The 16161-nt window shown below is 51.4% G+C and overlaps 1 protein-coding gene across 1 annotated transcript in view; it reads left to right on the top strand.

The window, feature by feature from the left end:
- Positions 1–11853, top strand: part of LOC116979330 (interferon-inducible GTPase 5-like) — a 159599-nt gene extending 147746 nt beyond the window's left edge. The window contains exons 2-3 of the mRNA XM_033030936.1: positions 1739–1951; positions 10308–11853. Of these exons, the coding sequence (XP_032886827.1) occupies positions 10315–11523 (1209 nt within the window). The 5' untranslated portion in view covers positions 1739–1951; positions 10308–10314 and the 3' untranslated portion in view covers positions 11524–11853. The remainder of the gene's footprint in view (positions 1–1738; positions 1952–10307) is intronic.
- The last annotated feature ends 4308 nt before the right edge of the window (positions 11854–16161 follow it).

Genomic DNA, 16161 nt, shown 5'->3' with positions numbered 1-16161 from the left:
CGCGGGGCCCAATTGGGGGCAATCGGTCAAATCGGCTTAAAGCCGGCCCTGTGTGCACCAGGTCACTGCTTGGTTGACCTGTGCACGATATTCAGTTTCTTGGTTGTTGGTGATGAATCCTATGATGGTTGAGTCGTCCGCGTATTTGTACAAGTTGACGGAGCTGTGGTGGGATGTGAGCTGGTTTGTGTAAAGAGAGAAAAGCCAGGGTGAAAGAACACAGCCTTGGGGTGTGCCTGTACTGAGGAACAGAGGGGAGGATGTATTATTGTTGATCCTCACCCTCTGTTTCCTGTTCCAGAGAAAGCTGTGAATCTAGAAACAAATGCATGGGTCAATGTTCCTGGCCATTCTCACCGGGTGGTGTTGACCCGGCGTTGGAAGCGTCCACTCAGCGGCTGGGCCACCTGGAATGGCCGCTTTCTAGTTGGAGACCGCGGCTTCCGAAGCCGACAAGGCCGCGCCGGTTTGGAGCTCCCAGGCTCCCGATGATGAAGTCGCCGCTCCGCTCCGCAGACCCGCAGCCCGGAGGTGTTGATCTCGGCGGTCCAGCTCACCGGAGCTCCAGCGCGTCGATCCTGCGCGGCGACCCAGGCAAGACATCGCCCGCTCCGCTCCGCGATAGTGCTCCAGCGCTGTGCCGCCACCGATGCCGAGGTGCTGGGCGGTCCCCGCCAGGAAATGGAGCTCCACGCCCGCTGGTAGGCCACGAGGACGGGTCGACGGGCAGCCCGGAGAAAAAGTTGCTCCACCGACCAGGTAGGGGCATAGAAGTAGAGTTGACACCTACCCCCCACATTAAAAAGTCAATTTCCCGCACGAACGAAAAACAGGACTCACTAAAAACTATTTAAAAAAGCGAATTAAAACGGACGGCTGCTGGCTAGCAGCCGTTCCTCAAGATGGCTCCTCCTCCTCATGGTATGTTAGCATGGTATGTTAGCATTCATAGCAAAAGGATTTGAGTATAGGAACAGGGAGGTTCTACTGCAGCTGTACAGGGTCTTGGTGAGACCACACCTGGAGTATTGTGTACAGTTTTGGTCTCATAATCTGAGGAAGGACATTCTTGCCATAGAGGGAGTGCAGAGAAGGTTCACCAGACTGATTCCTGGGATGTGAGAACTTTCATATGAAGAAAGATTGGATGGACTCGGCTTGTACTCGCTAGAATTTAGACGATTTAGGGGGGATCTTATAGAAACTAACACAATGTTTAAGCGGTTGAACAGGCTAAATGCAGGAAGATTGTTCCCGATGTTGGGGAAGTCCAGGACAAGGGGTCACAGTTTAAGGATAAACGGGAAATCTTTTAGGACTGAGAGGAGAAAAAACATTTTTCACGCGGAGAGTGGTGAATCTCTGGAATTCTCTGCCACAGAATGTAGTTGAGGCCACATAGTTCATTGGCTATATTTAAGAGGGAGTTAGATGTGGCCCTTGTGGCTAAAGGGATCAGGCGGTATGGAGAGAAAGCAGGTACAGGATACTGAGTTGGATGATCAATCATGATCATATAGAATGGCGGTGCAGGCTCGAAGGGCCGAATGGCCTACTCCTGCACCTATTTTCTATGTGTCTATGTTTTCTATGACCCCAGACAAGGCGGCACGGTGGCGCACCGGTAGAGTTATTGCCTTACAGCGCTTGCAGCACCAGAGACCGGGGTTCGATCCCGACTACGGGTGCTGTCCGCACGGAGTTCTCCCTGTGACCTGTGTGGGTTTTCACATTGTAGGTATAACTGTCCCCCAGCGATCACGCCGGCGGGTAAAGAGTAAAGTCACCCGGCAACAAGTGAGCTCACACACATCTTGAACCTTATTGGATAACGTGCAGCAATCCATCCAAGTACTTGACACGGGGAGAGGGAAAGTCCAGACACACAGCGGGCTGGAGTAGCGATCACAGCGGACGTTCACTGACGGAGTCTCCTCCTGAACCGAAGTAGGTAAGGAGCAGAATCGGAGCAGCGGCACTGGAAACTGTTCAAAACACTCAGTGAGACAGGCAGCAGCCGCGGAGAGAATCAGTTATCAGTTTCTGAGTTATTTCTCTCCAGAGATGCTGCCTGTCCCGCTGAGTTACTCCAGCTTTTTGTGTCTATCTCTAAGTTTAATTTTCTATCCATCTATCTGGGCGGCACAGCGGCACAGTTGTTGCCTAACAGCGCCAAACACCCAGACATCCTGACTATGGGTGTTGTCTGTACGGAGACTGTTTGTTGTCACCGTGACATTTATCTCCGAGATCTTTGGTTTCCTTCTACACCCCAAAGACATACACGTTTGAGGGTTAATTGGCTTGGTATACATTTAAAATTGTCCCCTGTGTGTGCAGGATAGTGTTAATGTGCGTGGATCGCTGGTCGGTGCGGACTCCGTGGGCCGAAATGCCAGTTTCCGAGCCATATCTCTAAATTAAATTAAACCTCTTGGAAGCATCTAAAATCACGAGAGACATAGATAGGGTCGGCGATCAAAACCTTTCCCCCTGGCTGTAAAAATCATATACTAGAGGGCATAGCTTTGTGGGCCGAACAGCCTGTCCCTGTGCTGTTCCTGTTCTGTGCTGAACGAGTTAGGTATTCCGAAAAACGCAGGGAATCAGGGGATCTGTTACAGATCATTCACCATAAAGAAAAAGCGAATGAAGCGCGGTCAATAAACTGTGTATACAATCTGATCTTGATTCATAATTAGTGTAAGAATATATTTAATCTGAGGAACTTGGGTGGCTAAAAGGGGGGGGGGGGAAAGAGAGAGAGAGGAGAAGAGAGGCGGAGAGAGAGAGAGAGAGAGAGAGAGAGAGAGAAGAAGAGGAGAGAGAGAGAGAGAGAGAAGAGAGGAGAGAGATCGCTAGATTATGATAGCTCGCAGGATCTCGATCTATAGCTCTCCTAGCGCTAGATATCTCTCTCGCGAATCGGATAGAGAAGAAGCAACACATAGCTGTGTCTGTCCTCACTCAGTGGCTGAGAAGTTTTAAGCAGCCTTTGAAGGATTCTGTCGCTGGGAAAGGAACAGAGGCAGTGGCGATTCATAGTCTGACTTATTGTTGGACTGTTGAAACTTTCCAATGCTTTAAAGACTCCTCCATTTAGCGTGAAAATCCCTTGATAATTTTCTGCATTGTCGAGGGAGCAGGGTGCGGCTGTCATTGGCGGACTGCCAAGAGTGCCTGGATATCGAGGGTTTGAAGTTTTTCGGTGCCTTTGCTGTGTTTTTGGCACTGATTCTCTGCCCTAAAGTCATTTTGCACAGTGCGGTTGCCTGGCTTAATGTGAAGACGGTGCTTTTGTGTTCGGCAAGAAAGGGCGACCTGGCATTCTGGCGTGGACGAGTTTGGAACTTTCCTTCTTCAGCTGGAGGACTTTGCTTTTTGAGGATTGCTTTGGACTGTGACTGTCCCTGGGAATTAATTTGCTGAGCTGCTGGAGGGACGGGAGCTGGTTTGTGCCTCTGCCCGGATGGCGATGGCGGGGGCGCGGACGAAGGCAAGGAGCTACGCAGCAGCGACATTAGCAGCGGAAGCGAGACCATCTGAACATGAGCCTCATGTTGACTTGGACTGGGACAGTTTTGGTATCTCGGTTCAAACTGGGCCCCAGATGTCCAGGGGAGCAATTACGAAGGCTATGAATGCCCTTCTTGGTAGGGGGGCTATTGTCTCTTCCGAGCTCGAGAGGGGAAAGGTTGAGATGATATTGAAGAAACGGGAGGATGTGGCCACAGTGGTGGAGAGGGGGATTTCAGTGGGGGGGGGGGGGGTCCATATACAGGTGGACCCATGGGTGTCCAGGGTGAGACTGGTTCTCCTGCGGAGTTGCCCTACATGTATTCCGGATGCGACACTCATTCCACACCTGTCTCAGATTGGGGAGGTGCGGTCTAAGTGCTTTAGGCTCATGCATCCGGGGGGGGACCCGGAGGAAAAAGGGATTCTCAGTTTCAAAAGGAGGGTGTTTGTAAAGGTGGGGGAGGGGGAAGGCGATGAGGGGAGTTTCGAGGTGGAGTGTAGGGGTCTCCCTAGAACCGTGCGTTGGAGTTGGGGAAAGGCACGGTGTCATGCGTGCGGTGGTTATGGACATCTCCGTAGGGAATGTCCTAATCACGGGGTCGCTGCCAGAACCTCTAGCGCAGCGGCCCAGGAACGCACTGCTGGCCCATCAGCGGTGGCTCGTCATGCCTCGGAGGGGCGGGGTGGAATCGCTGACCTGGCTGGGGCTGCTGGCACTGCCTCGGTGATCCGGGGCAGCGGGGATAGCCCTTCTGGGTCTGTAGTTTCCGCCTTGGGGACCCGGGGCAGCGAGGGCCCCCGCCCCCTACATTCTGAACATGTGGGGGTGGCTGAAGGTGAGGCACAGGGGGAGGGTGGAGAGGAATGGGAGCGGCAGAAGAAGAGGAAGAAAAAGCAGAAAAAGATCACCCAAGCGAGTCAAAAGCAGGTGGGTGTGCAACTGCCGAGTGCGGAGATCACCCAAGAGGTGCCTGTTAGCTCCAGGGAGGCCCAGAGTGAAACTGCCGTGGCCCAGCAAGGAGCTGAGGTGGCTCTGACGGGAGTAGGGAAGGTAACACGTGCGGGTGGTAAAGTGGCTGGGGGTAGTGTGGAGGCGGAAGACCCTTCCTTTATGGAGGTCACCACACCGCCGCATGCTAGTGGGACAAAAAGGAGGATTGGGCCTGGCAAGGAAGAGCATGGACGTGAGTCCAAAGTAAGGGGGGTGCAGTTTCCAGTCCTTCCACCACCGATGTGGGTGGAGGTCAGGAAATGACGTCTACTGGGTTGGAGGTTGAGCCTCCGCTTCAGGGTTCTCTCGAGGGTACCATAGGGTCAGGTGACGGGGTAGACCCCTCTGGAGCTGTGTCCTCTGGGCGGGGGGAGGTTCTTTCATCACAGGGGCCCTCCGAGGGAGGTATCTCATCGTGTGTTGATCTTGGCTCCCCTGGGGGTGCGTCCTCTGGGTCGGAGGAGGTCCCCTCGTTTCAGAGGCCTACTAAGGGTGTTAGCACGCAGGAGGGTGGGGTAAGCTCCCCTGGTAGTGTGGACCCTGAGACGGGGGATGAGCAGAGTCAGCCCGAGGGAGGGGGGCCGGGGGAATGGTGTACCAATCAGTGCTCAATATTGGAGCCAGTGGAGGTGCCGAGGTGTGTATTGTACTGCCGGCTGAGTTGGCAGGGGAGAGAAAAAAGACTGGTGGAGAGCCTCTGGGTGTTGCCAGTGGAGGGGGTGCTTTCGGTGCTGGGGAGGTCGGAGTTGTTTCGGGCAGCGACCTTCTTTCGGATTCTGGGGGTGCCAGTTTACCACAGACCCTGGGGGTGCCTCTTGTTTTCTCTTCCCCAGGCCCAGATGTGGAGGGTGAGGACAGAGCGCAGGAGCCCAGCCAGGCAGTGGGCTGCGTGATGCGGATAGGGGCTTCGGGACCCTTCCCCGGCATTGATCCTGGGGGTGGTGACATGTCGGAGGAGGGGGAGAGGGATGGGGCCAGTTTGTGTGAAGGGGTTGGCGAAATTCCAGAGAGCTCTGGTCTTTCGACTTCTGAAAATGACCTTGGTGATGCTGAGCGTGTTGTGTCAGGTGCGAGAAACTTGGCCGACAGCCCAGGAACCAAGGATGAGTCTCATGCAAGTGCTATTATCTGCGAGTTGCTGGAATTCCTAAAAACAAGTCGAACCAACAAGACAAAGTTTGAGGCTGCTAAGAGACGGTGGGGTGATCTGTCGGCCTTAGTTGAAACTCTCGAGGCTATCCTTGCCAGCGAGGATAGTGGTCTTCCAGGCTCTGAGCAGGGCCAGCTTAGGGGCTTTTTGGAGTTCCTAAGAGAGAGGGCTACAGAGCCCAGGAGAAGTGGGAGGATTTCAAACTAATGTACCAGTGCATTCACGTTAGTTACCCTAAATTTAAACGGGAGTAGAGCGAGTTTTCGCAGATTCCAGCTTTTATCGGTCCTTAGGGAGGGAAAATTTGCAGTGTGTTTTCTGCAGGAGACGCATACTGTTGTCAGTGATGAACCCACCTGGAGATTGGAGTGGGAAGGTGAGGTCTATATGAGTCATCTTAGCTCAAATTCCAGTGGGGTGGCCATTCTGTTGGCTCAGAATTTCTTGCCCAATATTATAAAAGTGCAAGAAGTTGTGCCAGGACGTTTGCTCCATCTGGCAGTTGCCGTTGCATTTCATTAACGTGTATGCCCCCAGCTCCGGCACGATGCAGTCCGGCCTACTTCAGGAGGTGAGTGCTCTGTTGAGCACTATTGATAGGGGAGAGTGTGTCTTCCTTGGGGGGGACTTTAACTGCACACTTGAGGTGCGAGATCGTTCTGGTACTCAGTGTGCCCCTGCTGTAGCGAAGAAGCTGAGAGGGTTGATTGATTCTTTTGAGTTGGTTGATGTGTGGCGGGACCTCAACCCAGACTCCACTGCTTTTTCGCGGAGGTCTGAGGGCAGTGGATCCCGCATTGATCGAATATATATCTCCCGAGCGTTTGTTTCCCATGTCTCAGCGGCCTCAATGCAGCTGGTGCCATGCTCGGACCATTGTCTGGTGCGTGCGGATTTTAATCCAGCGTGCGCTCGGGCCGGGTCTGCGTACTGGCACTTTAATAACCGGCTGCTGGAGGATCAGTGTTTCCGGGAGTCATTCAGTCGGTTTTGGGTGAGGTGGAGAGAGAGGCAGAGGTGCTTCTCTTCCCTAAGGCAGTGGTGGGATGTGGGGAAAGCTCACATCCGTATTTTTTGTAAGGAATACACGTGGGGGTCGACCGGGCGGCGGGACTCAGCGTTTGAGAAGCTTGAGAGGGAGCTGAGGGACGCAGAGTCTCGCCTGGGTCAGGTTGGAGGTGAATCTTGCGAATGGAGTGTGTTTCATGAGAAGAAGGAAGCCCTGAGGAACCTGCAACTTGAGAGGTCCCGAGGCGCGTATGTGAGGGCGCGGGTCCAGATGCTGCACGATCTGGATCGAGCTTCGCCTTTCTTTTTCTCTCTGGAGAAAGGGCGGGGAGCCCGCAAACAGCTCGTGGAGCTGCTAGCAGATGATGGCTCCTCTGTCACGGATCCAGAGAGGATTAGTGCCTTGTTCAGGTCCTTTTATGGATCCCTGTTCACCGCAGGTGGAGTTAGTGGGGAAGCTCAGCAGGACCTGTGGGAGAGTCTACCGATTATTGATAGGGAGGAGGCCGATATTCTTGATGGCCCTTTACCTTTGGAGGAGTTGACTCGTGCATTGCAGGAGGGGTAAGTCCCCCGGGCTGGATGGGCTGACGGTAGAGTTTGTAAGAGCCTTCTGGGTATCCTGGGGGGTGATTACATGTTGGTTCTAGGGGAGAGCCTGGCGACCGGGGAGATGCCCCTCTCGTGGCGTAGAGCAGTTGTTGTCCTGCTGCCCAAGAAGGGGGAACTCCGCTTGTTGAAAAACTGGCGCCCGGTCTCTCTCCTATGCACAGAGTATAAAGTTTTTGCACGGGCGATGGCAAATCGCCTGGGCTCCGTGCTGTCTCAGTTGATTCACTATGACCAGTCCTACACAGTCCCTGGTCGGTCCATTCAGGATAACATCCACCTGGTTAGGGACCTGATTCATCTAGCACAGGGAACTGGTCAGTCAGCTGCTTTTCTGTCTCTTGATCAGGAGAAGGCTTTTGACAGGGTAGAGCATGAATACCTTTTCGGGACGTTGCAAGCGTTCGGATTTGGACCGCATTTTGTGGCCCGGGTCCGCCTCTTGTATGCTGCAGTGGAGTGTCTTGTGAAGGTTAATGGTGCGTTGTTGGCTCCCTTTCATTTTGGGAGGGGGGTCCGTCAGGGGTGCCCCATGTCAGGTCAGTTGTACGCGGTCTGTGTGGAGCCGTTCCTGTGTCTTCTTCGGAGGAGGTTGACAGGCCTGGCCCAACCGGGCCCGGGGGTGGAGTTGGTTCTTTCGGCGTATGCTGATGATGTACTCCTTATGTTCACCGATCCTGGTGACCTGCGGAGGATGCGTGATTGCCAGAAGATATTCTCGGCTGCATCTTCTGCCAGGATTAATTGGAGCAAGTGCTCTGGACTTTTAGTGGGTCAGTGGCAGGTGGACTCCCTGCCAGAGGAGATGGTAATGTTTGCGTGGAGCACCACGCACCTCCTCTATCTGGGGGTGTACTTGAGTCCCACTGAGGATGCTTGGCCGGCAAACTGGCAGGAGTTGGAGACGAAAGTGGTTGCCAGGCTGGGGCGCTGGTCAGGCCTGCTTGGAGTTCTTTCTTTTCAGGGGAGGGTGTTGGTCATAAACCAGCTGGTGGCCTACATGTTATGGTACCGGCTGGCTACTCTTGTCCCGCCTTCCATTTTTGTAAATGCTTTACAGATGAAGCTGGTGGATTTCTTTTGGGGAAATAGGAAGCACTGGGTTTCCGCAGCGGTCCTGAGTCTCCCGTTAGAGGAGGGGGGCCAGTCCTTGGTATGCGTGCGTACCCAGGTGGCGGCTCTCCGCCTCAGGACTGAGGAGGTATATGTATATAGAGAACCCCCCCCAGATGGCACGTTTTTGCCACGTATTTTTCCGACGGGGTCGTTGTCTAAGGGGGGTCTCGCGGCTCCCGGAGGCGGGCATCAGTCGACCCGCCCTAAGGGGCTTGCCTGTTTTCTACCGGGATGTGTTAAGAGTGAGGAATCTGGTTGTTTTCAGCCAGCGTGTGGCGCCACTAGGGGAGGGGGATGTTGCGGCTGCGGGAGTGGCCGGTCCTCACCAAATCATGGCGGGTGTCGAGGAGAGGCGCGAGCCTAGAGTGGTTTTGAATGAGCTCTTACCCGCTCCGTCAGATCTGCTCGTCGGGCCTCGGTTCCGGGATATATCTCGGGCACCGGCTCCATACAACCTGAGCCGCCTTTCGGAGATGATTAGCGTGCCGTTTCGTGACGCGAAGAGACGCTCACTGTATAGAATGTTCCTGCACATTCTGCACCTCCTTGCCTTCGTCTCCCGTCCCGACACTCCATGGCGGACGGTGTTACCACCTGAAGGCGGGGAAGGTCCCCAGTGGGGGTCCCTCTACACGGGAGTTGTCCCCCTTTACATTGGGGACCTGGGGTGGAGAGTGCTGCACGGAGCGGTGGCATGTAACAAACTTTTGAGTCGGTTCACGGACTCGTCCGCTGCCTGTATTTTTTGTAGCGAGGAAGAGACCGTGTTCCACATTTATATGGAGTGTGAGAGGCTACTGCCCTGTATCAATATCTGAAGGGGTTGTTGCTAAAGTTCTGGTTACATTTTAGTCCTACGATACTTGTGTTTGGACACAAGGCAGGTTGTGGGGAGAGCCAAGTGGGAGGGTGGGACCTACCTGTCGGTCTACTCCTGGGCCTGGCCAAAATGGCCATACGCGGGTCCAGGCAGCAGGCGATGGATGGTCAGGCAAGGGTCGGCTGCTTGCCCCTCTTTCGGGCCTACGTCCGTGCACGTGTGTCCCTGGAGAGGGAACATGCGGTGTTCACGGGGACTTTGGAGGTATTCCGTGGGCGCTGGTCACCGCGAGGGGTTGAGAGTATTGTGAATAATGATTGTAATGTTGTACTATAATGACACTTGGTATAATGTAATTTCGTTTTGTGTATGACGTGATCTGTTGTATTATTTGATGTGTTGAATAAAGTCTTGGAATTTAAAAAAAAAATTTAAAAAAAGAGAGAGAGAGAGAGAGAGAGAGAGAGAGAGAGAGAAGAGAGAGACGGGGGAGACGGGAGAGCGACGTCTCATCGGCAGCAGGATCGGATCTGGCCCATCGAGCCGGCACCGCCATTCTTTGTGATCGTGGTTGATCGTCCCCGATCAATAACCCGTCCCTGCCTTCTCCCCATATCCCTTGACTCCACTAGCCACCTAGAGCTCTATCTAACTCTCTCTTAAATCCATCCAGTGATTTGGCCTACACTGCACTCTGTGGCAGGGAATTCCATAAATTCACAAAACTCACAGAAAACGGTTTTTCTCACCTCAGTCTTAAATGGCCTTCTCTTTATTCTAAGACCGTGGCCCCTGGTTCTGGACTCGCCCAACATTCGCTCCCTGCTGTTCCTCCAATTTGTGTTTAGCCTCACTCTGACAGTGGAGGAGACCCAGGACAGAAAGGTCTGTGTGGGAATGGGAAGGTGTTAATGAGTGACCGGTTCATTGAATCTTCAGCCCAGTGTGTCCCGCTATCTCTGTGAAGTGGGACATTCAGGTCCAGTGATCTCAGCTTTGATCACAAACACGTGACTGTGATTTTGCTTCTGTGTCTCATGAAATACACATTTAGAGATGTATTAAAAATACAATATGTTCATTTCTTTCCACAGAGAGACGATGGCTTCGTCTTCACAATCTGTATACTTCAGTCAGCGAGAAATCAATAAACTGCAATCTAGTTATGAGCAGGGTGGGCTGAGCATGTTTGCGACTAAGATTGTGAAGAAATTGAACGATATAGAAAATGCAGAGCTTAACATCGCTGTGACAGGAGAAGCAGGTGCAGGGAAATCCACCTTCATCAACGCCATGAGGGGGCTGCGGGGCTGCGATGAGGGTGCAGCTAAATCTGGAGTCAATGAAACCACAATGGAGCGAACTCCATACAAACATCCCAACTTCCCTAATGTTTGCTTCTGGGACCTGCCGGGAGCTGGAACAGCAAAGTTTCCAATGAAGGATTACGTGAGCAAAATGGAATTTAATACATACGATTTTTTCATAATAATCTCACAGAGTCGATTCACCGAAAACGATGCAAATGTCGCCAAGGTGATTCAAAACTTGGGGAAGAAGTTCTACTTCGTACGAAGTAAAATTGACAACGACATCCGTTCTTTAGAAATGGAGGGTAAAGTTTTTGACACAAAAATGGTACTTACTGAGATGAAGCAAAAATTAAGTTGCTATTTGATGGAAGCGGGGATTTCAGAACCCATTATTTTCCTGATATCATGCCTTCCCCCCGAAAAGATTAATTTAGATAATTTAGAGCAAACGCTTCTAAATAATCTCAATGGAATAAAAAAAGATGCTTTATTGATGTCACTTTCAAGCACAACAGTGAAGATTGTGGAGCAGAAACGAGCCCAGTTGAAGGAACGTATCTGGATGTTGGCAATAGCCTCAGGAGTTGTGGGAGCGCTGCCTGTTCCCGGATTGTCTGTCGCCGTTGACCTCGGGATACTAGTGGCTGCAATAATAGGTTTCCGCAAAAGTCTCGGCCTGGATGATGCCTCCATTCAGAGACTGGCCAATGTTGCAAAGACACCTGTGGAATTTCTGAAAGCAGTAGTGACAACCCCACTGGTGGGTGAAATAAACGAGGAGTTTGTGGCACTAATGTTGTTGCGTACCGGTTTTGTTGCTGTTTCAGTGGTGGAATTGGCCCTTGACTTTATACCAGTCATTGGCTCCATCTTCGGGGCAGTATCGTCATTTGGAATGACTTACAAGCTGCTGAACAACGCACTGGATGACCTTGTGGAGAATGCCCAGAGAGTGGTGAAAGCTGCATTTCCCACTGATCCTAGTCATCCGCAATAAAGAATCCGTTACTGAGTTGCTGCAAGTCATCGCGGATGCGCGAATGGAAAATAAATATCATCTTTCACATCTTCATTAGGTTCCAAATTATTTCACAGCTGATGAATTATTTTAAAAGCTGTTGTCACTGCTGTAATCTTCACAACCAATTCACTGCAAACACCTTAAGCGCACCAACCCGCCGGGGAACAGAAGATAACTCTCCCGGGGAGACTCAGTGTGACGTTGCCACCGCGTTCAACAAGCTCTCACCAATGAAACCATATCAACATCTAGTCAAACCTCCAAGGGTCTCGAATGTTTCAAAAAGACGACATCTTCTTCCAGTCTTTAAAGAATACAGATCTAACTTCTTCAGTCTTACATGAGAAGATGATCTTCTGATCCCAGTGGGCTGAGTGTGTTGTCATGTTCTGTACACTTGGCCAACTAAAACTATGCACAACATTCTAGATATTCTAGTTACAATTATGGCACAATTTCCCTATTTCAAAACTCCAACCCCATTGCAATAAAAGCCAACATGCCGTTAACATTCTTAACCTCTTGTTTCACCGACCCACTAGTCACTTGTACCTCAAGTATTTGTGGAATTTCCTGCCACAGAGGGCGGTGGAGGCCAAATCACTGGATGGATTTAAGAGAGGTAGATAGAGCTCTAGGCGCTAGTGGAGTCAAGGGATGTGGGGAGAAGGCAGGCACAGGTTATTGAATGGGGGCGATCAGCCATGATCACAATGAATGGCGGTGCTGGCTCGAAGGGCCGAATGGCCTCCTCCTGCACCTATTTTCTATGTTTCTAAGATACAAATACCTTAATATTTATGTGCCTCCTTTCAGCATGGCCGTCCGAAGGGGGGGGGGGGGTACGCACCCCCCTTATTTCCCCCCAGAGTAATAAAAAAATCTCGCCACCTATGCAGGTGACATAGCTGCTCAGGCCCGCCCGCCCGCATCCCCTGACCCGTGACTGATGAAAGTGGCGATAATTCGGGATGCTACTGAGAACCTGGAGGCCAAGTGAAATACAGGAGTGGCCACGTCACAAACTAGCCACCTGCCCAGCCCATCAAGCGCCACCTGAGGTACAGTCCGCGGGACCCACATCCATCTCACCAGCCACCGCGTAAACAACAGAACCCGAGTGGGAGCAAGTTCTTCTCCATCTCCAATGAAGTCTGCGCGTTAACCTCAGATTACCGAGCCTGTTCTACACACAGTCTACAGGTTACTGGCAGTCCAGTTCACGTACAGATTCCTCCCAAATTATAACAGGCCGGGAGCAGTTCACTCAGTAAAAATACAGTGAACGATGGTTGTTTTTTTAAACTGTTCAATGACAGAATTTACATGAAATATTTATTATAACCCCACGGTGCCAGAGATTCGGTCACAGTCTGAGATTTTCATCCGATGAACATCTAATTATGGATTGTAAATCTTTCACCGTTTCACAAGCAGCACAGCCCCTTTCAATGTTATTTTGCCAGACATTAATTTCTTTAATTTCTGTGAAACTTCCTCCAATTTTCTCCACAAATGTTATTTCCCACTTGTTTTCCGGAGCTGGAGATCAACAATACAAAATGACAGGCAAAAATCCACTCAGGGCCGCCAGTCCCCGTGAAAGAGGAGCAGAGAGAATTTCCCCTCCACAGACGCTACATCACCTGATGAGCTTTTGCAACAACCCCTGTTATTAACTGCAGGTGACTTTATTGAACACAGTCCGGTCAGTTTATACTTACTGACAGAGAAGCTATGGACCAAAGATGGAGGGTGGTTAAAGAAGTTAACTAATGAAACCATTCAGCTTTGTACAGTCGGGCGGGTTTGTACAGTCGAGTCGCTGACTGGACCTCAACGGCCACGGCGGAGTCTCCGGAGCGAGCGCGGAACGATCTTCTACTCGGCTGTTTCCGGCCCCCAGACCGCGTGTTTGGGAACATGTTAAACCGAGCTCAGCGGTGTGGAGGGAATTGTGTTGGCGTGACAGGGCAAAGCTTACTGAGGTATCATCTCTTGGAAGAAGAATCAACTTTGATCTAATCGCATAGAGAAAACGGCAATAAAATTCACACGGCGGAGACAAGTGCAGTAAATTCTAATAGTATCAAGATATTCGAAGATTAATCCACGAATGTACGGATATTCGAATCTGAAGGCAGATGCCAACCAGAAGGTTACTTAATAGTAGTGAGCTGTTTGCAGCAGAGTCCAGCAGCGTAAGGACAACATAACAGAGATGATTGCACCCGAGTCGAGCAGCCGGGAAGCATTGTAGCATTGTAGTGTAGTGTAGAACCAATTGTGTTATAATCTAATGTTGTACAGTAGATGTCATCATTTTACACAAGTTAGCACAGAAATAGTCTGATCCTTTAGCAGGGCGGTTACAGAAGCATGATCTATTAGTAGAGCGCTTATTTCAGCAAATAAGAATTATATAGTCACATTTAACTTAGAACTTTTTTTAATTTCTTTTTAAAATTTTCTATGGATGTACGGAAACTTAATCATTTCTTCTATGTAAAGCACTTTGGTTTCAACGCGAGTTGATGTAAACGTGCTACATAAATACAATTTACTTACTTAACTATACCAAAACAACTGAATAATAACGGAAATATGTGGGAAAAAGTGAATAAAAGGAGGAGACGTGAAAAGTGATGCAGTGGTGGGGCCCGGATGTAACCAGGTTACCACAGCAACAAGTGACCTGTAGAGACACTTGCAATATTATGCATCAGGATACAGTGGACAAGTGGACAAGTGTACCAGTGGACCAGTGGACCAGTGGACCAGTGGACCAGTGGACCAGTGGACCAGTGGACCAGTGGACCAGTGGACCAGTGGACCAGTGGACAAGTGGACCAGTGGACCAGTGGACCAGTGGACAAGTGGACCAGTGGACCAGTGGACCAGTGGACCAGTGGACAAGTGGACAAGTGGACCAGTGGACCAGTGGACAAGTGGACCAGTGGCCCAGTGGACCAGTGGACCAGTGGACCAGTGGACAAGTGGCCCAGTGGACCAGTGGACAAGTGGACAAGTGGCCCAGTGGACCAGTGGACCAGTGGACCAGTGGACCAGTGGACCAGTGGACAAGTGGCCCAGTGGACCAGTGGACCAGTGGACCAGTGGACAAGTGGACAAGTGGACCAGTGGACAAGTGGACCACAACTGCATCCACGTAGAGGCGCCGCACCGTCATTGTTAAGCCAGTTGATGTATTCGCAATGATTACTCTAAACATTGGGTTTCTCTTGTACTGGGAGAGTAAAACAATAAAGTCCTCGTTGGCATCACACTCAATGGTTTCCTGTCCAATTTATCTGCGGAAGCTCTTTGTAAACCGGCCGCCCTGTCCCTGCTGCCCCATCACCAGCTCCCCGGGTGGGATTCTGCAGGCGAAATAATTTAATCCACCTCCTTCTTTCACCCTCCCCCCCCCCCCCCCCCCCTTGGAACCTGGCTGACCTCGCTCCGACCCCCCCCCCCCCCCCCCCCCCCTCCCCCTCATTGAACCGTTTACAATGTATACACAATTCTCAACGTTTCTATCCCTGATCTTAACAATCCTAACTCTTTATCGCTGGAGCTCACACCCGCATCCCTGGCCTTTGTCCAACAATCAGCCTGTCAAATAACCCCCTCGCCGGTGTTCACCTATTACCGGACATGCTTTGTCCTGCCGCTTCTCCCTCCCAAATTGTGACCGGATACATCACCCTTGTAGCTCCCCCACCAAGTCCCCATTTGGAAATACATCACCTTTCTTCATCTAAACCCTGGATCCTATTCCCCAACAGCCCCGTGGGATGACCTTCAACTGAGGGGTTGTGGCCACTTTCCCAGCGCAGCGTTTCCATTCCACGGTGACCATCAGATGGGCTGAAGACTTTCTCACGTTTGTTGAGCTTTGGAATTGTGGGGGGATTCCATTTCAAGCCGGGAGGGGGCGCTCTGAGAGGGGCTGATGCTGGGATGGGATTGGGCCGGCTGGGTGGTCCAGTGTCAGGGGGGGTCCCTGGGATCCGTGAACTTTGATGATGGCGAGCAGGTCCCGTGTAATGAGGCAGGGATTGGATTGGAACCCGGTGACACGGCGGAGGTTGCACCGTCGATGGAAGGGCAGGGGGAATGTGGACTGTGGGTAAACAGGTCTGTGAGTTCCCCCAATGATGTGGACCGCTCCAGCACAAAAAGCAATACACCTGCTCACTGAGATGGAGACAAGGACAGATATATATATTTATATGGGAGAGAGAGAGACGGGGAAGGAAGAGACAGAAAATAACAAACGAGCGCGAAGGAGATAGAGGAGCGGGAGGGGAGGCGAGGGAAAAGGAAAGAGAAAAAACATAGAAAATAGGTACAAGAGCAGGTCATTCGGCCCTTCGAGCCAGCACCCATAAATGCTCGAGGATCTAGTAGGAGAGAAATCCACATTAGACAGGAAATGGTGTTAGGTAAACTCTTGGGACTGAAGGCAGATAAATCCCCAGGGCCTGCTGGTCGGCATCCCAGAGTACTCAAGAATATGGCCCTTGAAATTGTGCACGCATTGGTGATTATTTTCCAATGTTCTTTCATAGAAACATTGATAGAAACATAGAAAATAGGAGCAGGAGTAGG

This window comes from Amblyraja radiata, chromosome 12 (genome assembly GCF_010909765.2).
Source record: "Amblyraja radiata isolate CabotCenter1 chromosome 12, sAmbRad1.1.pri, whole genome shotgun sequence".
NCBI lineage: Eukaryota > Metazoa > Chordata > Chondrichthyes > Rajiformes > Rajidae > Amblyraja > Amblyraja radiata.
The sequence above is the reverse complement of the archived record's forward strand: the minus strand, read 5'-3'. Positions and strand labels throughout refer to the sequence as shown.